General features: G+C 37.5%; 2 protein-coding genes across 3 annotated transcripts in view; one reads left to right on the forward strand and one right to left on the reverse strand.

Moving 5' to 3' along the window:
• The window catches only part of PLCD3 (phospholipase C delta 3), a 70,048-nt gene extending 63,569 nt beyond the window's left edge, over positions 1-6,479 (forward strand). For both annotated transcript variants that reach the window (XM_032235441.1, XM_032235442.1), the window contains one exon: positions 1-6,479. In XM_032235441.1, coding sequence (XP_032091332.1) covers positions 1-89 — 89 coding nt within the window. In that variant the 3' untranslated portion in view covers positions 90-6,479.
• NMT1 (N-myristoyltransferase 1) overlaps positions 6,381-25,809 on the reverse strand; it is a 24,704-nt gene continuing 5,275 nt past the window's right edge. Inside the window, exons 2-12 of the mRNA XM_032235443.1 lie at positions 17,829-17,937; positions 17,231-17,375; positions 16,275-16,393; positions 15,389-15,480; positions 13,823-13,939; positions 13,168-13,338; positions 12,063-12,171; positions 10,448-10,618; positions 9,315-9,482; positions 8,945-9,082; positions 6,381-6,959 (exon numbers count right to left, since the gene is read on the reverse strand). Coding sequence (XP_032091334.1) covers positions 6,939-6,959; positions 8,945-9,082; positions 9,315-9,482; positions 10,448-10,618; positions 12,063-12,171; positions 13,168-13,338; positions 13,823-13,939; positions 15,389-15,480; positions 16,275-16,393; positions 17,231-17,375; positions 17,829-17,937 — 1,360 coding nt within the window. The 3' untranslated portion in view covers positions 6,381-6,938. The remainder of the gene's footprint in view (positions 6,960-8,944; positions 9,083-9,314; positions 9,483-10,447; positions 10,619-12,062; positions 12,172-13,167; positions 13,339-13,822; positions 13,940-15,388; positions 15,481-16,274; positions 16,394-17,230; positions 17,376-17,828; positions 17,938-25,809) is intronic.

The raw sequence follows: 25,809 nt of genomic DNA on the forward strand, positions 1-25,809 counted from the left end.
GCTACCGGCATATCCATTTGCTTTCCAGGGATGGTACATCCCTATCTCCAGCTACACTTTTTGTACATGTTAGATGCAAGAAGATGTGAAAGCTATAATAAAGGTTCGATTTGGAAAATGTGAAAGTGGATTGAGAAGGTCCAATCAGCCCTCAGAAGAATGGATGAACAGCTGTACTAATTCAGGATGCCACCTGCTATTAAATCAAGTGAGTTCGGAGCCACAGAGAGGAACCAAAATGTTGCAGCCAGAAGAGCCAGGCTGAGAGAACAGCATGGTGTCAATCCTCACTTGAATATCCAAGCTATTTTATTAGAGTCATAATTTAAGATTCTTTGTGTAGTTGAAGCTAAAAGCTATGCAACCTAAAGACTCCTAGAATGCTTTCCCATTTTTTCTGAGTAAATATTCCATCTTATTCTCTTCTTTGCAGTGGCCTGCAAAAAATATACACTGGGGGTAGGAAATTTTTTGTATTATTTCTTTGTAAGTCACAATAGAAGCCCAATGAAAAGATGTTATGTGATATCTTGCAAACTTGGGCTAGGTCCATTGAAATCTAAGGATGTGAGATAGATTGACTTGTGACCAAGATTAACATGTGACCAAGATTAATGAGTGAAGGTGGTGTGATCTTTGTTGCAAAGGCCTAAGAGAATGAAATGTGACCCATAAATTGAACTGAGGAATTTGAGTTAGCACAACTGATTTGGAATCTGGTTGAGTATATATGCACTTTGACAGGCCAAAATGGAGACTGGGCACGAAATTTAGATCTTTATTTGTTTAGGAAACAGTCTACTACATATAGCCTATAACTTTTAAGACAGAAGATTGTAGAATTTAATTAGAACCCCAGGAGTATCATAGATATATGAAAATTCAGCACTTCACTTCAGATCTACTTGGTTAGCTTTTCCTGATACTCCAGGACAATTTAAATGAGATTTAAATACTAACTGACAAATTAGTATTAACTTGCTATTCAAGTTAATCTTTATTCTAGACAAACACTAATAATTATTCTTAAGTTTATTTTGATACATCACATAGATTGATATGAGGAAAATGAGTACTCCTACATATTCTCAAGACTCATTTGTGGAGAAATGTACTTTTAGAAATTAGATTTGAAGCAGTGCACTATTTTTCCCTTATAACTTTTCATTGTAAACTATTAAAAAATCACAAGAGCATTAAGGATGAAATTATTTTTGCTATATTGTTTCTCTTGGTGAATTTGAAATAACACTATATAGCTTTAGAGCATTTAATCTTTCGGTACAAATTAAAATCAGCTGTTGGCAGCTAGTGGATGTTTTGGCAATTGCTAGTTAAGCTGTCACAATGCATCTCAAAGGATTTTATACTATAGTCTTACATTATCCTACTTCTACTGGGAGTCATCAAGTTAATCACTGCCTCTCAATATTACCTTTTACAAGATTGTTCTTGTGAGGAACACACACACACACACACACAAGCTGTTTTGAGTTATTAGAGGAAAATCAGTCTATAACAATAATTTAGCGAGGTTTTGTTCAAGAGAGCAATTACAAGGGTATAGTTTTAATTGAGGTGTTTTTTTTTACCTTTTACTGCAGTTTGGATTAGATGGAAGATAAATCCGTTGGAAATTTTTAGTATGCACCCATGCTTAAGCTATGTACCATAGCTTCACAGTAAATATTAAGGTGTCATAAAAGAAAAAGAGTAATAACTCATTTAGTGTGGTGTTTTCATAGCATTTCAGGTAGCATATTTTACTTATGAACATTTTCAACAAAGCTTCAAGTAAAATTCTTTAATGATAGTTAAAGTCTCTGACTATGCTCAGATTTTTAGCAAAAACACCAGACGCCATCAAGATGTCTGTTTGGCTGCTGCTCCTATTTCACTTTTGGCTCAGCAGATTCTCCTTTGCAAACCCCGCCCCCCTTTCTGATTTTTCTAGGCAGATTTCCAAACTATGACCATTTCCTTCCTATGTTCCTACTTACAACTAGATTCACTTCATGAAGCAGCAGCTGCTTACTCTCTTCTATTTCTGGACAGCAGAAAGCTTGTTTACTACAGCACTTTAGATCTGTACTCTCATTTGGGAGATAAGATATTCTCTTTTAACTTGGGGTAGAAAATCTGAGACATCAGTCCTGACACAGCAAGGAAGAGCAAGGCTATAAAATTGGTCTAGATCTATTGTTAGATAAGTTCAAATTTCTCTTTTGAGTATGATTTAGGCTGCTATCAGAAGCGTAAGGATCAGGTTTCCATATTTTTCTCCTATAGTATTTGTAAAAATAAATAATGGGCATATCCTTACCTTATGGAATAGTGTGAGGATGACTAACCAATGTCTGGTCATGCAGCATGCATTTCAATCTCTTGGCAACAATACAGCATGCAAGACAACATAGGGCAACAGGAAGGGGGTTTGAATAGTAGCTACACATAACTTATAAAACAGAAACCTATTACTGCAGTTTTCAAAAATTAGTCTAAATTGGCCTCCCACCCAAGAAGCAGTGTGAGATTGGCCTTGAGTCAAATTCCAACTTTACTTTAAAACAGTGTGACTTTATGAAACAGGGTTCAAATGTGGATGGAGAAGCAAACTACCCATATTTCTTGAGATTTTCAGAAGAAAGTGGATTATAAGTTTAAAAATTAATAAAGTTTTTTTCCTGGACATTCTAGATTTTCCTACATAGATTGACAAAGTGATCAGATCAAATTCAGAAATGATTTAAATACTTGAAACAACATTATGTTTGCTGTATATATTTAATCCTGTATGTTCTATGTTTAGCACTAGATAAAGTTCACTTTTGAATTTAGCACATTTTTGCTGGAGCCTATTTAAACTGAATGCAATTTACAAATCTAGACCTGGCCTCTCTATGCACAGAAGTTTCTCAGAAATACTGACATGTGTTCATGTCCTACCCCCCTTTTCCAATGAAAAAAAGACCCCCATGAGTCTTTTTGTAATTATCTATGTATTAATGAGACTTGTTTGTAATGTATTTAATAAGTAAAAGGATTTAGTCAGAGAAATATTTAAGTTCCATGGAACACCCGAACAAGAAAAAGAATAAAGTTGTAATTGCTATGATGAATTCTGAAGCATCAGTTCCTTTAATGTGTGTGAAATTTGGGCAATACTGATTGGGATAAATTTGTATTTTTTTTTAATGTTGCTCTAGCTTCTATATACAAGTTTAGCCACAAGAGTTTTGTTTTGTTTTTGAAAAGCAGGTAAGATCATACATATGGTTTTCCTCCCTAAAATTCAGATTTCCTTGTGTTGTGCACAAATAAAAGCTTTTCTCCTATTTGCCAAAACGTATTTGAAAAATGCTAAGTACTTTGTAAGGCAAGTATAGCTGAAATATATTTTACGGAGAAAGCCACTCACATTTCCATGTGCAAATGTCTAAGTCAAAATTCATCTTCTGGTCATAAAATTTATTCAAATTGTCTGAAAACTTTATACCAATGGAACAACAGCAGCACTTTGATCAAGGTGTATAGCTGAAGCCTGTTATATTTTTCTTACAGAAATTGAGAAGCAAATTGAGAAGCTTAAAGGGGAAAATGTTTCCACAGTTGATTTTTCCCCAACTGGCATGATGTCTTCTTTTAGAAACATAATTGTATAACTATGTATTAATAGGAGAGATGATTTATCAATCTGAGATGGCTGTGGTATTTTATTATAAGTAAAGTAACTACACATCACTTAAGATTCTATACCTGGATAGCAAGGAAGTCTAACATTAAATTAGAAGTTTGCTCAAACCCAATTATCCTTGTTCTTGCAGGCTAACTCATCAATTAAATTATATAATCCTGCTAATCAGTATACTTTAGGAAAACCTGCTTCCTTATATAAAATGAATCAAATTTTATTGTGTGTTGTTTCTCAAACAGCATTATTTTGAAGGCAACCTTCTTACCATGTCACGGGATTAAGAATTATCCACTCTCAATAGACTCCCTATTCTTTACACAAGTCACTTTTAATTGCAAGTTATGAAAGGCAGAAGAATCAACCCACGTTATGCAAATAGTAAATTATGAAAATGTTGTTCTCCTAAATCACTGCATATGAAATTATTGAATCACTCAAATATACTTGATATATCCTTAATTATTCAGTAGATGCAGGATGGAAGGTCGTCTAAAATACAGGGTCTGAAAAAGTGAACAGTAGAACGTGGAAGAGTTTTCAGGCATGTTGGTAGTATGATGCTAAGAAATAATGATCCGCTGTCTTGTCCAATGGATTGACAATGTATTTATGTCAAATCATGCTTGAGCATATTAGAGAGGTCTTAAGTGCATCCTATTGATACAGGAACTTATACAGTGGGATTGTACTTGCACTAATTTCAACTAGCACATTATATCTGCCCCTGTATTTCTGCCCTATCCTAACAACTACTGCATTGCTATTATTATTATTTCTATTTTTAGGATACAAGCTATTTTTTAAATTAATGCTTATGCATTAAATGTGCCATTTCTTAAGATGGGATTCTATAATTGGTATCTTTGATGAAAATTAAGTTCTCAAGTTCTCCCTCATGAAGCACAGAAGGGAAAAATAGGGTTGTTAAGCATTTCTTACATTCAGCAAATGCTACAAAGGGATCACAACATGCACAAGAGACCCGGGACTCCAAAGCTATCATCGACACGGTTCACATTCAGAACTGTAACAGAAATAAAAATAAAACTACAATAACCAAATAAAAATACCAGAATTTGGTCTTCCTAAGTGTGTTCAGAATCTGAATTCAGAAGCAAATCTGCAACATAAACAGATATTAGAACTGAAGCTTTCAAGAGCATTGTTTTCTATGTTTCCCACATAATGTATGGGAATAATTATATCCCAAAAAAGTTATCAGTGAATTGTCCATAAAAGGCAACTTGGACACGTAGCAAAGGCAGAGAGATCATATTGAAGTTTTATTATTTATACTGCTGTCACTGAAAATTAAGCAAACTATGCAAATAGAAGGAATTTTTTAAAAAGTGTAGATCTCTTTCATTAATTGAAAGGAATGACACAAGAAATGTTCAGGTTTTTTGGGAAAATATAATATTTTCCCACAAGGTTTGTTTTAAATTTCCAAATTGCCTTTTTTCTCCAAAGCAAACAAAGGGCAATATATAAACTCTTGAATTAGGAATTTTGTGCTATGTTGTCTATATTTTATCCGCTAATCATCACATTGATGATGCTTACTAAAAGTCATATAGATACGTGCACCTTAATTACACTATTTTCCCTGAAATTAAAATATCTATAATTACAGACATATCATTATGCCAATAAACTAATCTGTGCAAGATAAATTAACCTTGATTTACACAGCATGAGCCAAGCCTTTCACTGACAAAATGAGATGAGACAATACTAACCTTCCTAGTCTCATACGAATCATCTTTTGAAAGATTTTTTCACTTTTTGTTGTCATATCATATTGTGGCATGATAGTTTGAAATAGTGCACTGGAAAGGCCCTCCTCATCATGGGTCCTGCTGCCTGGACTGCTAGGAACTATAGTGCAGTGTACTAAACTCATTTAACAATTGCTTAGCTTGCAAGTGGGAATGTTGTGCTCAACTGTGGTTATTAAGTCAAGGACTGGCCTATATAGCCTAACTAACATTTATCTCACCAACAAAGTTATTACATCCAACAAAATATATTGAATACATTTTGATTATAGTTTGCCATTTTCATTCTAGCTTGTCTGGTATTTTCTATTCTAAGTTTTTATGTGAACACTAGCAAAATTGCTATATGTATTTAATCCACTAGCAGAGCTTCTGATTTTATCAGCCGATTTTCATTGCAGGAAACGGTCATAAACAGTTCTTTTCAAAGCTAGACAATATAACTTGATTGCAAGACGAAGAACTAATGTTTAGAATAGTCGATGTGTTAAGATACTATAGCTAGAAAACAAATGGAGATCAGAATTGACAGAGAATAGCTACAATTTATGATATTAAATATCCCCCAATTACAATTTCATGGAAAAAACTGGAGAATTTCCCCAACAAAACCAAGAATGGATTCCATAAACCAAAAGCCACAAACTCTACATTTGGTTATTCAAACATTATACTATAGTTTTATTAGTGCACATCCAGGGAACAATAGCTGGGATTCATACCCCATTCCACCATGAAGTAAAGATCATCCATCATTAAAATAGCCCTTTGGTTTTTAAAAGAAAGTTGTCTTAACAAGGGATTAGAATTAAAAAGGCCATAGTGCTATGTAAAAACTGAAAGCTAGCTTTAAAACTTCCATTAACTAGGCCAATTACGTACTGCAGCTCAGAATCATTTTTGCCTCACAAAAAGAGGGAATACACCTCTTTTGAGAAGAGGGAATGCACTGTACTCTTCTGACATAAATCCAAAGAGCTAAAATTTTGGTCTTTTTTTTTTAAAATCATAATAAACCACCAGGCAATTAATATTTCTTTCAACAATAATTCTAAGATTAAAAAGCTATGCTGCCTGATGGTACCACCCCATTTTTCACTTCAGATGAACAGCAATCATTGTTAAAATATAGAATATATAATATAATTTTTATTATTATTCACCCGTTAACTCCAATATATGCCAATTGTAAAATTGTGAGCTAGTTCTCAGCAGTTACATTCCCTTGATCATATTGTATGAGGAGAAGGGGGAGGGGAAAGGCCAAGAGCTGGCAGAAATACACTGGTGTGCTCAGTGGCACATGATACAATCATCAGAAATGTCAGGTCACATAGCAGTGGGCACCAGCTCCTCCCCAGGACTCTGTCACTTCCATGGAACTCTGAACCATGAGGACGGCAGTTCCATGCTGGCAATTGGCCCCAGCCATCAGTTTCCGCCTGCCCTTCTTCGGAGAAAATTTGTTATTGCAGCACCAAGCCAACCTATAGAAAATGTTCAAGATGAAAGGAAGAGTTAACAAGTATTTTCGTCCTTTTGACTCAGCAGGTCTATGCACAACTCACCTGATGGGTGAACCCTGCTTTATACTCAAAGCAGGTTGTCTCTTGAATACTGAAAAGGGGTTCAATGATCAGTGCTGGCCTATTTTTTTCAGATTTTACTTATGCATAAACATACAAATTATTTCCTCACACAGCATTCTTTCTCTTATACATATTCACACAGAGAATTATTAAATGTCTGAAAATTAAGGCTTTCCACTGATCTGTCTGCATAAACATACAAATCATTTCCCCACACAGTATTCTTTCTCTTATACATATTCATATAGAGAAAGATAAATTGTTTGTGGGATTGGGCTCAGCAAGCATAAACTTAAGCAGCTTACTTTGTAGTAAAAAAACCCCTAATTTCCATGAGTGTTACTCCCACATAACATATACTGTATATACTCGAGTATAAGCCTAGTTTTTCAGCCCACTTTTTGGGCTGAAAAAAGCCGCCTCGGCTTATACTCGAGTCAGTGAAAAATTTGCCCGAAATGGAGGAGAAAAAGGGGCGGGGCCATGCCGCTGGGTGACACTCGTGAATGGCCCAGTGCCCCTGTGAGTTTCCCCTCCCTCTGTGTCAGTTTGCCGCGCAGCGCGCACTGCACCATCCCCCCTCCTCACGTTCTAATGTAATGCAGGGCTGTCTTACGATTCCCCTTCCTCCCCCTCCTGCCGCTCTGCAACGATGTCCCACCTCCTCCTTGTTATGGCAAGCAGCCACATAGCGATGTCCCACCTCCTCTGGTACAGTGATCCAATGATAGGAATCACTGTGCCGTGTGTCATAGGAGGCGGGACATCGCTCCCGCGGCTGCACGGGACATCATCATCACAGCGGGACATCAGCATCATGAGGTGAGTGAAGTATTTCATTGAATACACCGCTAGTTTACTGTTTTTCTTTGAAATAAATATTCAAAAACATTATTGGTATCTATTTTTATTTTTGAAATTTACCGGTAGCTGCTGCATTTCCCACCCTAGGCTTATACTCGAGTCAATAACTTTTCCAGTTTTTTGTGGTAAAATTAGGTGCCTCGGCTTATATTCGGGTCGGCCTATACTCGAGTATATACGGTAAAAGCTGCTGCTATACTATTGAACTGTTTTTCCTTTTGTCTCTTTCTTTCTTGGAGGGAGGGAAGACTTATGCCCTCAGAGTGCAAGCACAAAGAAATCTATGCATGCTTATTCTGTAGCAAGTCCCAAGATCCATTAGCCTTACTGCAGGATAAGCATGCTTAACACTTCCAGTTTTGTTCATTCACTGCACTAACTCTATACTCCTATTCTTGCCTTTTGATGAACATTTGGCATGGAGAAACTTTTATCCACACAGACTCCACTATTTTCTCAGAGTTCTTATCAGTATAAGATAAGAACTCTCTCTACATGCTGTCTATATGCACAAGGCATAAAAAAGGGCACATGGCTACTATGCTGATCTAAATTTGGAATGAAGGAGATGCAGCAGGTTTCCTCACCACTTCTTTTCCACCCTTGTCTTCATTTGCACTTTTTGTCCACATACATTCATTTCCTTTCAAAGAAACTTCCCCTACCACCATATTTTCAGCAACACCTGGGATAGTGCTTCTCTTACTTTTGCTTTAGTCACTCACTTTTATTATTTGCATCTCCCACAAAACTGCTGGTTTTCAACCTCTTTCTCTAGTACTCCATTTTCAGTGAATTTAAGACTCCCCCTAATTCTTTGGTTCCTCTGAGTTAATTGCACTAATAGACAAGCTCTGTTCTATGGGATTACATTGCAGCTGTCGCTACCTTTCCTCTCCAGCAGCAGATATACCTGTCCTTTATGTGCCTTGATCTGGGTAACAATTTTAAAGTTGTATGGGCAACTTTTTTCAAGTCATTTGCCTAACCTAACATACAAGAGGCAGGATTTTACCCACCTTTTCTGCTCCCATGCTGGGGCATTTCCAATTGTAGAAGTAATACTGCAAGTTTCCATCACCAATTCCAAATTTCAGCTTTTCCAGGAAGGTCTTGTTTTCCATAAGATCCAGTGCATTGAAAACATCAAAACCCTTCTGCAAAAAGAGGCAGTTAAAGAAAACTTGGTGAGTATATACTTTGTAGCTCCATGGTAGTAAGAAGAAACACATTTTGCTCAATTGTAGCAGAATTTCATTTAAAAAAAAATCTATTAGTGAGCATTTTGCATTTTTGTCTCTCAATCTCTTAAAGAAAGATTGATTGCATTAACACCACCACCCCCATAAATGCTACAGCATTTAGAAGCAAACCAAGAAAGAAACTCACCAATTTGGCTAGTATGAGAGCATCATTCATGAGGTCAATAAGAGGTGTTTTGGTGTGGACGTTGTAGAATGAATAGGCTGCCTTCAAACTCTTGTGTGTAGGATGGTTCATAATGGTGGAGGGCAGTGTGTAAAAACTCAGGAAATCTGTCACTTTCCCATCAGTGTTCTGGTGAAAACAATTAAGATTCTTTAGAATTAATTTTTTTCACCCTTCAATCAGAGGAAACCAACTATAATGCTAGCACTATCATCAGCTATTATGCCTGTTCTCCACACTTTAGCATAGTAAGGAAATTTGCATGGCATTTCCGCCCTTTTTGCATGTGATTCTGGCTTAAATGTGAAACAGAATGAATAGGAAATCAGACAGAAAAGCTCTATGTACCACTTCAGACTGCAGGTGGTGAAAATGCAATTTTTGAATTTTCTGTTCTTTTTCTCTCTCCCATTCCCCGTCTCAAGTTTTAGGATTTTGAAAAATAGAATACATTTCTTTAGGATCAGAGAGTTTTAAAAATGGTGTTCAATTTCTGAAATGGTAAAATATAATTGATGGCCTCAGAATTCCACTACTTCTTTCACTTATATCTGTAGGTTTCTGCTTAAATTGCTTTAAATCCAAACTTTTTAGATATAGCAGTGCCCAAGAGCACCATTTACTTTCTGGATTGTTGGAGCTTCCTGCCCCAAATATCTGTCATCCAAATCAGCTGGTCATCAACTCCCAAAATGCTCAGTCATATTAGCTGGGCATTATAGAAATTGATGTCCAACAAGACATATGAAGAGTGTTAGGCAAGGAAGTCGGTTTTGCATTTTCAGGATTGTTTCTCTATTTGGACATACAGCCAGAATGTAAACTGACCTTCTTTTTCTTTCTTTCTTTCTTTCTTTCTTTCTTTCTTTCTTTCTTTCTTTCTTTCTTTCTTTCTTTCCTTTCTTTCTTTCTTTTCTTTCTTTTCTTTCTTTCTTTCTCTCTCTCTCTCTCTCACACACACACACACACTCCCTCTCCCTCCCCCACCTCTCTCTCATAAACCCTCTGCTGGTATATTTCAAAACATAAGCACTCTGCTGGTATATTTCAAAATGATGGTGAGCTGATTGGACTAACAAAAAAAAAGCCCTCACCTCAACAACAAATGTGTCAATGATGTTGAGCTGGGGCAAAAACCAATGCTCCACTTCTTCTTCAGTCATCATAGGGGACAAATGGAATTGTTTCAAATATTCTGCCAGAAGTTTGTGCACAGCAGGGATATCTTTGCGCTCCATTTGCCGTAACCCCGGTGTCTTAGTAGTCTAGAAAGAGATACAATTCATTCATTTAGAAACACTCTATATTAATTAACTCATTTGGTTGAGGATGAAGGGAAATGTTCCTGTCAGTTTTCAAGCTACATTTGAAAGACTCTCAATGAAATACTATTCCTTAATATTACATCAGCTTTGCATGCAAACAATCCTATATCTCAGTCAATTCCTAACAACTCTATAAAAATAGTATGCTACCTGTCAAGGTGACAACACTGAATTAGAAGAACTCAATTTACTAATATTATAAATTGGATCTGCTCCTACAATTTCTTGATTTTAGAAGCACAGAAGGAGCTGGTCAAAGAACATTTAAATCTAAATACCTTGCTAAGATGGGAACTAAATTGCACAATTCACACCATTGTGCAATCATTACTAGGGGGAATGTTGTCTGCAAAGCTAATGATCCAGAAGAGGACAAAACACACACACACACACACATTTTCCCTTCCATTCCAAGCTATCGGCCAATGTAATATAGTGAACAAAATTCTAAAAATGACCCCAGTTTTAGTATGAGGGTAATAATTTTCTCATCATTCCCTATATTGTTTCTGGATCTGGATTCTCAAAATATCTTGATAGCCATTTTCTTCATGAATTAGAAACAAATTTTCTGGAATAGAAGAGAGCTCCCAGGAAGTGTTAATGCTTGTGTTTCTATAAAAATCAGATTTTCTAGCACAGAATATTTTATCCAGACATGAACTACAATAATATCTGAGAAGATTCAGCAGTGCACTGGTAACCAAAATTATTTAAACACATCTCATGGTGATATGGAGAACTACCTCCTCATAGAAGACGATGAATAAAATGGGAAAGACAGAACAATGCTTCATGTAAAAATGCATCACTTAATGTTTCCTATATATCAGGAGTGTCAAACTTGCGGCCTAAGGGCCAGATGCACCACATGCTGGCCCCGACCCTGCCTGGTTTAGCGAGGGGGGGGGAGCCTGATACATCATGTGACAACACTGTGACGATGCAAATTTGACACCCCTGCTGTAGACTCAGGCTCCATAGGAATTATTTATTATTTCAGTTATCTTTTGTGGGATAAAATAGTTATTTTGAACATGCAATAATTTGCTCTGCTACACTTTGGGAACATCATTTTAGATAATTTCTGGAACTCCTGAAGAAGTGAAATGCAGAATATAGCAAAGCAAAGTACAAACACAACCCTATGCCAACATGAAAGACAAAATATTTTTCAGCACTGAAAGTGCAGCTTAAATATAACTCATGAAATATTCCCCCTCCCATTAGATTTGATTGTTGTTATGTTTTTAAATTCTGAGTGACACTCTCAGAAACTAAGTTTGGAGGATAGGTGAAAGATGGTCGGCAAGATGGAAAATTTATTGAGCTTCTGTTATAAAAAGAACTTTTTAAGGTAGCATCCCTGTCAATAACCACACACCTCGGGAAGCCGATAAAGCTTCATGGTGCGTTGCATAGTCATGTTCCTACTGAGGTGGGAAAATTTGACTTCAATCAGCTTGCGTGGATTCAGTGACCGATGCCAATACCTATTTAAAAATAAAAGGCAATATCCTAGGTTATTCATTCCATTCATATGGTGTTTTTCTTCAAGTGTGTGTGTGTGTGTATGTGTGTGTCTTGGAATCTTGAAACCTATCAACAAGGCTTAGCTCAGTATTAGAACTATATTTTACATTCAAAAGGGGAAGTATATATATTTTTCAACAAATTCCAAGAACAATGAGCAGCTGCCAATCTAAAACGTGTTTCCTTTCAGTATCTTATATTCATCATATTCCCAGTCACTCAGGATGTTAAAAGTTAAACTACTTTCTTAGTTATAGTGATACATCTAGCATTTATCTGTTCCCATCCACTGCAAAGTCTACAGTATCAGAAAACTTGGTACCCCCTCCCTCTCTTCTTCATAATGAATCTGCTTGTATTTACTGGCAGAGAAATGGAAGAAGTAAGTCTAAACCTCTATTTTTTTTTAAAAAAAAATATTTACTTATTTAATCCTACTTGTATTATTTTTACAAATTATGCAAGGCATTGAAAATATCCAATATACCTTCCTCCTTCTATTTTTTCCACAAGAAGCCTGTGAACAAGATGCCCATGTCTAACTCATGGAGACAGAGACAAAATTGATATTTAATTTTGCAAAGCAATCTTCACCTCACTCCAATTAACTGGTGGGCTTAAATACTGGCCCTACTGTTTCCAAATACACACTGCTTTATTTTCAAGCTATGGTAATTAGTTAACCAGCCAGGCCAAGAACCTCCATGTTCTACTTCAGTAACCTATGCCTAAAGAAAATGTTGTGTGACTCGTTTGTTTTGCAGTATGTAAGGATTTTTCAGCTCAAACGTTTCCTCTCTTGCTCAATAATTATCTTTTTTGGTTGAGGACTACTTTTCTTTTCATTTTAAAGGGTACATCTAAGAGATGAGTTTTTAAGCAATATAAGGTAAACAAAAATAAAACATAGAGGGAAATAAAAGAAAAGGAAAGAAAACCAAGGAATCGGTGCTTACCTGCATGTCCCAACAGGCTTTGGTAGAACTACACCAGCTGTGTATACAGCCTGAAAAATCCCTTCCAAGTGGACTCGTCGGGTGATCTCCCGAATCAGAACAGGTGCCACCCTTTTGGAACGCAGTTTCTTGTGCACACAAAGGAAGTTTATTTCTACCATTTTCTTTTCCCTTTAATGGAAGAGGGGAAACCATTACCCACTACTGCCTCTCACAATTTGGAAAGCAAACTGGAGGAATATAAAAAGATGCATTTCTGTATTTGCCAAGGCTACATCTTTTTCTTCTCTCCATTTAAGAGCCTAAGATATGCTATCTCTCTCTACACCATAGAGTTACATTCTCTATTTCTGGATGTTTACATTGTCATACATTTATATGCTTTTTAAAATGGGAGGACTTGGGATTCAAGCCTTCCACAAAGTCTTGCTCATTTATTCCACTATAATACCTGCAACAAGAAGCTGAAAAGCACTCTATAAATGCACAGAGTCCCTAATTTGAAAGAATACAGTGTGAGTTTACTTTTTTTGTTCAGTTTCAAGCTCCAAGTAACTCTCATCAAGGAAGAAAAGAAGGAAGAGTGAGAAGGAGAGAGGCAGTTTGGGAATGGCAGCTCTTCAGGGCATAAACAGATAAGTGTGACTTGACTTACGTTTCATATATGAGGATAGCAGCTGGAATAGCACTAATGAAGCCAACTAACTTCTTGCTTGAGATCACCCTGACACCGCAATGCCATTGGGGAAGCCAGCCCGGAGGACGCAAAGCCCTGGAGAAAATCCACAATGTTGTAAAATAAAATGTTTTTGATTCAAGAACCTGCCATTTAACACAAGACATTTACAGTGGCCAGAAGATGGAGCCATGTATGCCAGCATTAGGCAGACAAAGGAAATTTTTTATGTGTGAATCTCATAGGAAAGAGAACCTTTAGGCATTTAATAACACAATACAAACTTCCCTATCAACAAATTGTTTCACTTGCCTGCTTTTCATTCATAAGGATTCCCTGCATGAATTAAAAGCAAGTCTATAAAAGAAACTATGGGCTAAAATTACATAGCACTTGCAGAAGACAATTAGAAGACTATTTTTTCTTCATGGGAAACCAACTGTGTTTCCAAAATGACAAAGGGTAGGGCAGCCTCTCGCTCAAAGGCCCAACATGAAAGCCAAAGAGGCTAGTAAAAGAAAGATGGAAGAGTCATCCTTGCTTTTTTAGTCCATAGCCAATAATAAAACTGAGTGAAATGGAGCAAGTTGGCTGGAGAAATCCCAAAATATTGAATGCCAAGGCTGCCAAATAAGAGAACAAATGCAGTACTAACACAAGGTCTTATTCCAATAGCCATTTTGATTCAACCCTAGCTAATACATCCATAGTAGGTATGTTAAAAACAAATCACTGGGCCCTAATAAAGCTGCCAATATGGGATTACTGAAAGAGGTACCATGTTGAACAATAAAGAAAGCTTAGATTTACTTTTGTTTTTCTTCTGACTAACTCTGATTTACGTGAACTGACAGTAATAAGCTTAGGCTGTCCCTATCTAAAGAAGGATCATCTTATTGGCAGGATCTCACTTAAACTTTAAAATGTCTTTTCCCACCAACTCAATTTGAATGAATATAGAAGGGAAATCTATTCCCAGCTTAAACACTAATATGAGCAGTTCTTCTTAGTGGGCCCTTTTGTCACACAGAAGAAAGAAACGACTGACTTGTCAAATGTTTACCTGAAAGAAACAGCAGCCGCTCATTCACTATATGCAAGGACCCCCAAAGTAGGACCCCATCATAGTTTTCAGATCTTTATTTAAAATACTATGAATTGTCTATTCCTTTTTTTCTAATGTTTTCCTTTCAAGTTATGCATGTGTAGCACATTGAACTAAATTACTTTGCTAGAAGCAGCATTTCAGCCTGTGAACCTGTAAGTGGAGACTTGTTTCCTATATAGATAAAAATAGGTTTGCCTAATGCAAATAAGAAAGATTATTCTATCTCCCGCGAAAGGGGATTTCAGTCTTTTCACAAAAAAAGATTTTAGGGAGTAGTTAACATGTTAAGATGAACACAATGAATCTACTCCCCAGCACTTGGAGAAAACCTCTGTGTTATATTTGTTGAAAGGAAGTAGTTTATCTTTATGGTCTTCTGTATAAGAAAGAAAAGTGGACAGATACCTCTGAGATATTCAGGAAAAACTATAACTCACCACAGGAGAAATTCAGGGGAATAATCAAACCTAAACATGTTGTCATCATCTTCTACGTAGTTTTCATTCAGGAGAGTATACAGTTCCTTCAGCTAAAGAAAGTAAAAAGGAGAAGCATAATCTGCTTAAGGAAGCAAAGCTTTCTCTATTAAGAGAAAACAGGGCACCTGCTGATTATTAGAGATTCATTGTGGAGAAAACAACCAACACACTATGGCAGAGTTAGAAATGGCTATAAGAAAAATTTGCTTCTGACAATGGATTTTAGCAAATAATTTTTATCCAATTCCAGTGAAGCAATAAAATCCACGGATTTACAGCACGGTTTGTGCATAAAATTTCAAACCAGTCCCAAAAGGAGCAGTTTTTAAATTGTAAAAGTATAAATCAACATTGGCTCTAAGGTAAGGAGGCATTTCATATTCTCAACACATGAGATTCTGAGTTAAACTGTGACACAAATGAGTAGAATATGAATAGAAACTCAGAGACAGCAGAATCAAGCAAGCGAGTCAAGCTAAACACTACAAAATGAAATTGCAAAACAATTCTGCAAAAGAAGCTTTCACAAAGTCTACAAAAGAAACTGTTTTTAAGGTTTCTGAAGGCGGCTGGGAAAGAGAAGAGGGAGTATAGTTGAACAAAACAAAGAGAGCAGGTGCAAAAGCAGCTATATCAATCACTTGTGTCTAATGCAGACAAGAGAAAAAAGGAATTTAGGATCATTAATAAAATGTTTGAGAGTTCAATTTAAAAAAAACAGGACTCTAAAGCTGATGCTAGAGGAAGTGATGAAACATCATAATAGCAGAAAGAGGGGTGAGAGGAGACAATAGTTTAAAAAATAAATTTAAAGCTTGGTTAGTTGTGCCTCATCCCTACTCACCACACCTCGGTCCCCCAAGTCCAGGGCATCCCACATAAAGCCCTGAGGCAAGGTATAAGGCTCCTGACGGATGTTATCCTTGTCTGGTTCAACAGGTCCATGAGTGTTTACTACCTCACCTGACAGAAGGGAAACAAGAATGAAAGCAAGTTGTCTCCATATGTGAGAATTCACTCTCCGATAAACATTCCTAGCCTTGCCTAGTCAGTCTTTATGTCTAAACTCACAAACTGCTTTATTACCTTTTGTTTGGGTAGCTCCAATCTTCCTTGCTTCTGATTCCTATGGCACTATGGCTACAAGACAGCCTCAGAAAAGAATATTTACAGCTCAAGGTTGAATAGCCTTGTCCACTAGCTCACATTTTATTCTTGTTTTCAGTCTACTTCTAATCAGTTCCTGGATTTGGATCAGTATTGTTTCTAACCTGATTCTTCCTCTGTCTCTCAATGTTGCATGAAAGGTGCAAACTTACAGATAGTCCTTGATTTATGACCGCAATTGGGACCAGATTTCTTGTTATTAAGTTGTTAATGGCAGTTTTACAACATTTTTGTAGTGATCATTAAATGAATCACCATGGTTGTTAAGAAAAGACCACAATCATTAGTGTGAACCCATTCTTCTGAACGGGCATTTTTTGCAAAAAAAAAAAAAACCTAGCAGAAAATGTTGCAAATGGTAGACATTTGACTGCATGGCTGTTCATAAAGGTGAGCTGACTCCCAAGCACCTGATGTGCAGTCATGGGACGGTGATGGGATATATGTATATGGTACATTTTACAATAGCAAGAAGTACTTGATGACCATAAAGCACCCATTTCAGGCTGATTGTAATTTTCAATAGTCATTAACCAGTCATAAGTCAAGAGTTATGTGTACAGTTTGCACCTGTTTTATTTTCCTTAAAACAGAAAGAAGGTAAAAAGAAAAAGACCCTCTTTTCATACCTACCTAACTTGGGCACAGGCTGTGTATCCCAGAACTGATAGCTGCGTTTAGTGGCTTCTTCCATGGTCTTAGCAGGCCCTTGTCCTACAGAGAAGAGCTCAATGGCTTTTTGAATCTCCTGCATCCTTTCTGCTGGCAATGAATTCACCTTTATATGAACCAAATGTAGAAAAAATAATAGACTGACCAGCCTTCATTATTTGCCCTTTGAGAAAAATTAAACTGTTCTCCTTTTTGAGGGGGGGAGATATCCTGCTTTTCTTCTCTAAAGACTACATAAAATGCATATGTTCTCCCTTTACATCGCTACCTATCCTGAACAAGAGTAAGAAATATTGCATAGTCAATCACACACTCTCCCAAGGAACCACCTCCCCCAAGAAAGAGCTGCTAATTTATACCACTGTTGGTAGATGAGCAGACAGATTAAGATTACTCCAATTGAAAGGCATAAGCAGCTTCAATTTAGATTCTTAGTGCTTCTAGTTGCACATATACCCCAAAGTAAATATGATAAGCGTTACGCTCTAGTATATGCATATGCAGGCATGAAGGTTTGGAAGAATTCAGCATAGTAATCTACTGAAAAAGTTTTTTTTACCTTTGCAGATTGATCTTGGACCAGATCAAATTGCTCCCCCTTTTCTTTCTTCCGTTTCTGTTTCTTCTTCTTCTTTTTACACACACTTTCATCTGTTGAGCTTAAGCCACTGAAAAACAAAAGGAACATAAGAAACAAACCTAAGATATTCACTGTTAACAAAAGGATTTTGAGACTGCAGGAAGAAAAGAGAAAATTCAAGAGTTCCTTCCTTTAGGTTGTTAACTACAGATCTTTGAATAGTCTCAAGCTGCTCAGAGAAACCATTGCTAGGAATTAAACCATGAATGGTTTTCGTGTATTTTTTTCAGATATTATCCTAGCATCTTTTCAAATACAAGGTCAGAATTAAAGGGAACCATTTAGTCACCAAGTCCTAAATTGATTCCTTGCATGAATCCAAATTAAAGCATTCAAAACACATGGCTGATTAGCCTCTGTGAATGACAGCACAACCCTTTCCGACTAACTGCTTCCACTGTAAACCTGTTGCTATTGATAGGGACACTTTCCTAATATTTAACTGGAATTTTCATTCTTTCTAATTCTCTGACCATCCTTCCTGCCCTTTCCTGAGCATGTTTCAGTTTATCTGAATCCTGTGATTTGCTAGGACTGAACAAAAAGTATCTCTGTAAGGGAGATGGGTGGTTCCTATGTCTGATAAATAAATAAATAATACTCAAACGAGAGTTCAGCCAATGTGGAATAATGCAGAAGTATTAATTCTGTGATATGGATTCTAGACTTTTAAATTAAGTATATTAAATATACTTAATAAGCCTAAACTTGCATTTGCATTTTCAGCCATTTTATATTGTTGACTCATAATCAGTTTGCAATAAACTACTATCCTAAGAAAAACCTCATTAATTCTCTTGCCAAGCCAACTCCTTCATTCCTACCATGCCTATGGATTTTATTTCTGTTTCCTAAGTACATATTTCTGTGTTTTCAGCCCTTTTTTCTAATTTATTAAGATTTTTTTAAATATAGCTATCCCACCCAAATTAAGGCCATCTGCAAATCTGAGCAACATTCCCTCCAGTTCCTCATATAATCCTCAAGAATGAATCCCATGATTTGCTATTCTAGTTTGAAGATAACCTTAGGTAAGGATTTCCATAAGGCTATCTATACATCCTTGCAAATGTCATACTATCCATAATATCCTTAACTGGTTTACTAATATGCTAATATTAGTATTTGCTAATATGCAAATATCAACTGCTCTTTAAAACAAAATCAGTTTCTATTGGTCTGAAAGATTGCACAAACAACCACAAAATGCTTCACATTTATTGTGAAATTACCTATGTATGTATACTATACTACCATTCACAATCCTACCATTTCCATCTCTGTGTAATACGTAACATAGATATTGTGTTTATGGGCATATATAATCAATGTCTGATGAGAAAAGACTAGGGGTAACCAAAGGAAAATGTTGGACTGGCTTCTTGTCCCATGAGTGGAATGAATGGAATTAAGCTGCATGTTTTATATAATTAGTAATTTTTCCTTTGATGTGCAAGAAGACTGTAATCTGTATTCCAGTTTTGTGAGGAAATGAAAAGGGTTGATTACAGCATATGATATGAGTTGTTTGCATGAGTAATGTAGCTTGCTTGGCTGTTACTCTGATGCAGCACATTTTCCTTTCTTAATGATACTACATTAATTTTTTGAGTCAGAGGCTATGACAATAATGTAAAAAACTTCAAAGTATAACAACTTATAATACAATTCTATACAATCAACACAGCACATGCTATTATTATTATTACTGCACTTGGATAGTAATCTTAATAATTATTACATTAATAACAATATAGCATTTAATAATTTGTCAACACAATAAAACAATAATCTAGCAGAGAGTGGGCAATCCTTCTGTGGTGGATATTTCACTTTAAATAATAGTTTTGTTGTCAAGGCAACACGGGACGTTTTGGTGATGTGACATGTCTTCAGGGGCATAATAAGGGGAGAGGGATATTACAAAAAGAGTTTGACGATATATCTAATAAAAGCTTTAGCCTGACCTACAACTTTAAATTATGAATTATTATGAATTGTTTTTCAAATATATGTTCTTCTGCAACATTGCAGAATAGCAATCATTGTAGAGAAATATTACCATTGATCTTCTACTTCAGCTGATCTATCTCCAACAGATTCCACTTTAAAATTGTCATTTAATGAAACATTTCAAAATAAACATTTTTTAAAAAATCATACAAATGAGACTGCCTGGGCATTTTGCAAATATTTTTTTAAAAATTAAATCCTCAAAATTGGAGTAAAGCGCAATATCATGAACAATCAGTCCAGAAATTATTTTTCTGAACCAAAATTGGAGCTGGCCCACAAAAATGTTTCAATTTGACTCCAATTTTAATGGCTTCATTTAGGTAGAATAAGTGATTGTTTTTGTTGTTATTCTGAAATAATTAAGAGTTGAAAATCCTTATTGGAAATCACTTGTTATTAACCAATAGTACTCTATCCAATACTTATCATTCTGGAATTCATAACTAGCATAAGGCACTGATAAGGCCTCATGACTGCTGTGAAAACCTTGTTTGTAGCTGCATGTAACAGGAGTTGCCAATCTGGTGCCTTCCAGTTGTTTTTGCCTATAATTCTCTAATCCATTAATATTGCTTATGCTAGCATAGTGGCATTCGAGGTACAAGTCATTTAATGACTGTTCAAAGTTACAAACAACCCCCCCCCCAAAAAAAACTATATATGATCCCATTTCACAGTTATACTGCCTGCAGCCCCACGCATACATTTGCCCTTACAACCAACTGTAGTGATGCTGCAGCATGCCTAATCATCTATTTTTCCCAGCCTTCCTTACCTCATCCCCATAGGCATTGGGCCTGCTTTGGATTTCACACATTCCTGCCCACCCCCAGTCACTGTTTTCTTACCTTTTGAAGGTATCAGAGGCTCAGGAAGTCACCTAGAAAAGGCCAATCCATTGTTGGGCCATGCTAGCTTTATGCTAACACAGCTAATGCTGGGTCAGCTAAGGTTACCAGTGAGAAGCAAATCAGCAGGGTTTCTTCTTTTCATTAGCAATAACTTTAACTCTCTCAGCATTGACTGTGTTAGCGTAAAGTTAGGATAGCTAATACGGGGGAGCTAATGCAGGCAATGAAAAGGAAACTGGCATGATTTCTTCTCCTTAATTGTGCCACATGGCCCAGCAACAGGGCAGCCTCCCTCATTACCCTGACCTCTGAGGATCTTTGAAATATAAGTGTGAGATTGTGACAGATTGGAAAGTGATGATGTCCTAAGGGGCTGGAAGGGGAGCATGGGGTTCTCTGGGTCTGGGTCTTAGGAGGCCTTGGAGGTCCAATGTAGGTAGGTTTGTGCTTGCGCTAGACTTCCCAGGGTCTCCCTCAACCCTGAGGCACCTCATGCTCCACTTAATGATCCATGCATTTGTTTAACAAATGCACTAGGGAGAGCAGAGAAGGGGTATCATTAATGAAGCACTTCCCTTCAGATTCCATTACTGTTGCTATCACAAGGACTGCCTGTATTGTAAATTGAGACTGGCTGCTGTTATTTTAGAAGTCTGTAATGTTCATTCTTCAGGTAACTGAACATTATTATCACTGTTAGCTTCCACTATAAAAACATTATGGTGGACTATCCAGAACTTCTCAAAGTAGCGTCCTTCAGTGGTGATTAAAATCTTCCTTCCAATAGAAACATAAATTGAACTTCTTGAAATTTAAAGCCATTGCACCATATCTCTCTCTAATATATTATCTGTTGAATCTTACCTCTCAAAGGTTGAAGCTAGCATAAATTCTACTCGACAAATACACATTTAATCAACTACAATATTTTGAGCAAATAAATTTTCCTAAACCCAAAGGATAGCAAAACAAGTCTGGGCAAAAAATTAAGGTGAGACGGAATCTGCATGCTTTTGGTTGTATATAGTGGAGAAATCAAATGAACGAAGATAACTAAGCTATGATATAAAGATATAAAGCTCTATAGCACAGATTAACCACAATTCTATAGAAAAGAATAAAACACTTTCCATATAACTCACATAACGTCCTATTGCCAAAAATGTGTAGTTGTGGTTTTTTCTTCTTTTTTATGCAACATCACCTGCAAATATGGCAATCAATATACATAAAATGGTAAAATACATCCAGTTATGGCTTACTACTGCATAAACTCAATCACTGAACACATAAGTGGTGTTTAAATCGAGAATTTAAAAAAAAGCGGTTAAGCTAAATAAACTAAAGAAAATAAGAGAAATGTAATTGCAGTGTAGTGTCAGTCTTACATTCTAGATCAGCGGTCCCCAATCTTTTGGGCTCCATGGACCAGCAATGGCGGTGGGGGAGGAAGGGTTTCACACATGCAACCTAATCCCGCACATGCGCAAACAGAGCTTTGTGTGCTCTGCCACCATTCCAGTTCCCAATGGGCCCCAGACAGGTACTGGTCAGCAGACCAGAGGTTGGGGACTTTTTCTTGATGAAAAAGATGAAACAAAAACAGCCCTAAACAGAAAAAAATAGTGCTCTTTTAAAACCTATTTAATCTTAAAACAAGTACCATACCATGTGCCACATGCTTAGAACAAAAGTAAGCAAGATGTCCCACTATGTGTACAAATGGCTTCAAATGACTGAGACCATACACAATAGAGGAAACAAACATAACCCAGGGTCTCTGAACATTACAACAAAGGAAAAGGACCTATACACCCACATATAAGGCATTTTTAACCTTATGTCTAGAACACAGAAAACAATATAAAGGCCAGAAACTGAGCAGTTAATCATTTCTCAACGGACTGAAGCAAACAAGTTTTCTTTAAACTACAATTTAAAACATAAGAACTATTAGATGCTGCTCAGTCACTTTTGAAATGGGCAACTGCCATGTTTCCCTGTAAATATGACATGTCCTCATAATACAGCCATGCCACATTTTTCTGGTGGGCAAAAATACCCCCCCCTGCATATAAGCCTCCTGAACAACCCTCCACCTCCGGCCAGGTAGAGCGCCTCTCATCAACCTAGTAGTATCCCGAAGGTGCCAAGCCACGGGAACCTGGGGGAAGCAAACATGATCGGATTGCTTGGCGCCTTCGGGATACTGCTAGGTTGGTGAGCAGCGCTGTGCCCAGCTGAAGAGGGGGGTTGCTGGGCAGCTGATCTCTTGCAAGCGGGCTCAGCCTCAGGGGCGAATGGCTGTGTTGCGCTGTCGCAGCATTGGAACACAACAGCCACAAAGCGACCACGCTCATGAGCACCACCCGGCAAACCCCCTTTGCAGCCTTTGCAGGGTACAGCGTCATTCATTGACCATGGGGTATTGCTAAGCCGCGTGAGTGCCTGTTTGCCACCGCCCGGCTCCCACGGCTTGGCGCCTTCCAAATGCCAGTGAATGGCGCTCTGCACGGCTGGAGAGGGAAGTTGCACGAGCAGCTGTTCCGCTCCCACTCGCCCACCTCCCAGCCTCACGATGCATGGCCCAGCTCTCATTATGCAGCCACGGCATCTCCGCCGCCACCATCCCAGCCTGGCTTTTCCCGTGGCTTCCAACTCGAGTCTTTCGGCAGTGACCGCTCTGGGCGCATGCTCTATGGTTGTATGCTCTGCAGGCAGTGGCCCACAACCATAGAGAGTGCGCCCAGAGCGGCCACTGTTGAAAGACTCAGGTTGGAAGCTGTGGAAAAAGCCAGGCTGGGATGGCGAAGGCGGCGGAGGTGTCCTGGCTCCGTAATGCACCTGGGCCATGCATCGTGAGGCTGGGAGGCGGGTGAACGAGATTGGAACAGCTGCTCACTCAATCTCCCTCTCCGGCCATGCAGAGCACCATTCACTGGCATTTGGAAGGTACCAAGCCGCAGGAGTCAGGCAGCCATGAACAGGTGCTCACGCGGCTTGGCGATACCCCTAGGTCAGTGAACGGCTCTGTGCCCGGCTGTAAAGGGGGTTTGCCGGGTGGCTGCTCGTGAGCGTGGTCGCTTCATGGCCTTTGTGTTGCGTTACTACAGCGACAGCGCAACACAGCCATTCACCCATGAGGCTTTGGGAGCCCATTCACAAGAGAGCAGCCGCCCGGCAACCCCAAAACAATAAACCATAATAAAACCCAAGCCATATTTTGTAGGTTAAAAAAAAATAAGACCCTGTCTTATTTTCGGGGAAACACAGTATATAAATCTGATGTGGGGGTCACAGTGGTTCAGTGGTTAAAGATGCTGAGCTTGTCAGCTAGAAAGCTGACAGCCCATATTTGAGACCCAAGTGTCATGTAATTGGATGAGCTCCTGTTACTTGTCCCAGTCCAGCCCACCTAGCAGTTAGAAAGCATGCAAATGCGAATACATAAATAAGTACCACTTTAGTGAAAAGATAAGAGTGTTCCATGCACCCTGCTGGTCACATGACCATGGAAATGTCTTCGGATAATACTGATTCCTCAGCTAAGAAACAGAGATGAGCATTGCACCCTAAAGTTGGATACAACTGGATGGGGAAACCTTTACTTTTATAAATTTGACAAATTGTAAACATTCCAATAAAAATGTTTTGTGTACATAATGAAGATACACACATCCTTTTTACTCATTAATAATGTTCACTTATTATTAATATATTAATACTTTATTATTTCTCCCTTAAGGTCCCTGTTAGAGGGACCATTCAGTTAAAAGTAACTTTATCACTAGTCCTTGTATTTACAAGTATTACAGCGTCCCCATAGCCACATGGTCAAGATTTGAGTACTTTGCAACCAGCAGGTGTTGGAACTGTTGCAATGTTCCGCAGCCGTGTGAGTGTCATTTGCACACTTCAAAGCTGGTTTCCAACAAGCAGTCAATGGAGAAATCAGCAACAAAATCACAGGCTGCACTCATGTCATATTGTGCTTAATGATTATGGGTGATTCACTACATGATTGCAGCATAAATGAGATTGTAAGCTTGTTGCAATCAAGTGATATCTTGTTTAATGACCATATTGCTTAGTGATGGAGTTGCCAGTTCGGTTGTTAAGTGAGCACTACTTATAATGCTGTTTTCATTTAGATGGATTAATCTTTAATTTATATTCTAGAAATAGTTCCCTTCGAGGAATATTAAAGTTGTTCAGTGTCAATTTGGATTCCCATAATTCTACACTTTTCATTGAATTATACAAACTAGGTTGCACTAAAAGAATGCAGGCTGGAACTTGAGTCATTTGGAAGTTGACTCAGCCGTATTAAGTACAGCCTTGCTTAAGGTACATCAGTTCAATGTTAAGTCACATGGCAGAGAGGAATAGCTTGTTATGCTGACGATCGTCAGAGGAGCTTTAACAAAGCTAATCTTAACCCTAAAGACAAGGGGGGGAACTAAACTGAGCTTTTAACTATCTTGAATACTCTTTCCCTCTCCAGTGCATTGAAATGTTCAGTATTACTAGATTTATGCACATAAAAGCCATTCTGGATCATTTGAATGAAAATATTCACAATCCAAGATGTGATAAAAATGAAAAGCTGCTTTGTGTGATTAAATCACATGGTAAGAATGATTTAGCAGCAAAACTCTCAAAAACAACTTGGAACAAATGCCGTAAGCTTTGAAAGAAAACAAAGGTAGCAACCTCCTTAATAAGGCCTTCATTGCAAAAATCACTAACATTTTCTAAATATTCCCAAAATACTGAGCAAGACCTATTTATTTCTATGATTTTATCATTCTAGCCAGAAAATAGAATTGAAATTCAACTTACATATCCTTTTATTTTAATCAGCTCAAAAATCTATTGCTCTGAGATTACACTGGGTTACACTATGACAACATTGTATTGAATATTTTCACAGCAAACAGGAGCCCTTGAATAGGAAACAAAGATGGTGACTTTTTTGGGGTGGGGGTGGGGATCAGATCTTCCTTTACAGATAATTCTGAAAGAAAAGCTAT

Source organism: Thamnophis elegans, chromosome Z (assembly GCF_009769535.1).
Source record: "Thamnophis elegans isolate rThaEle1 chromosome Z, rThaEle1.pri, whole genome shotgun sequence".
In the NCBI taxonomy this organism is placed as follows: Eukaryota; Metazoa; Chordata; class Lepidosauria; order Squamata; family Colubridae; genus Thamnophis; species Thamnophis elegans.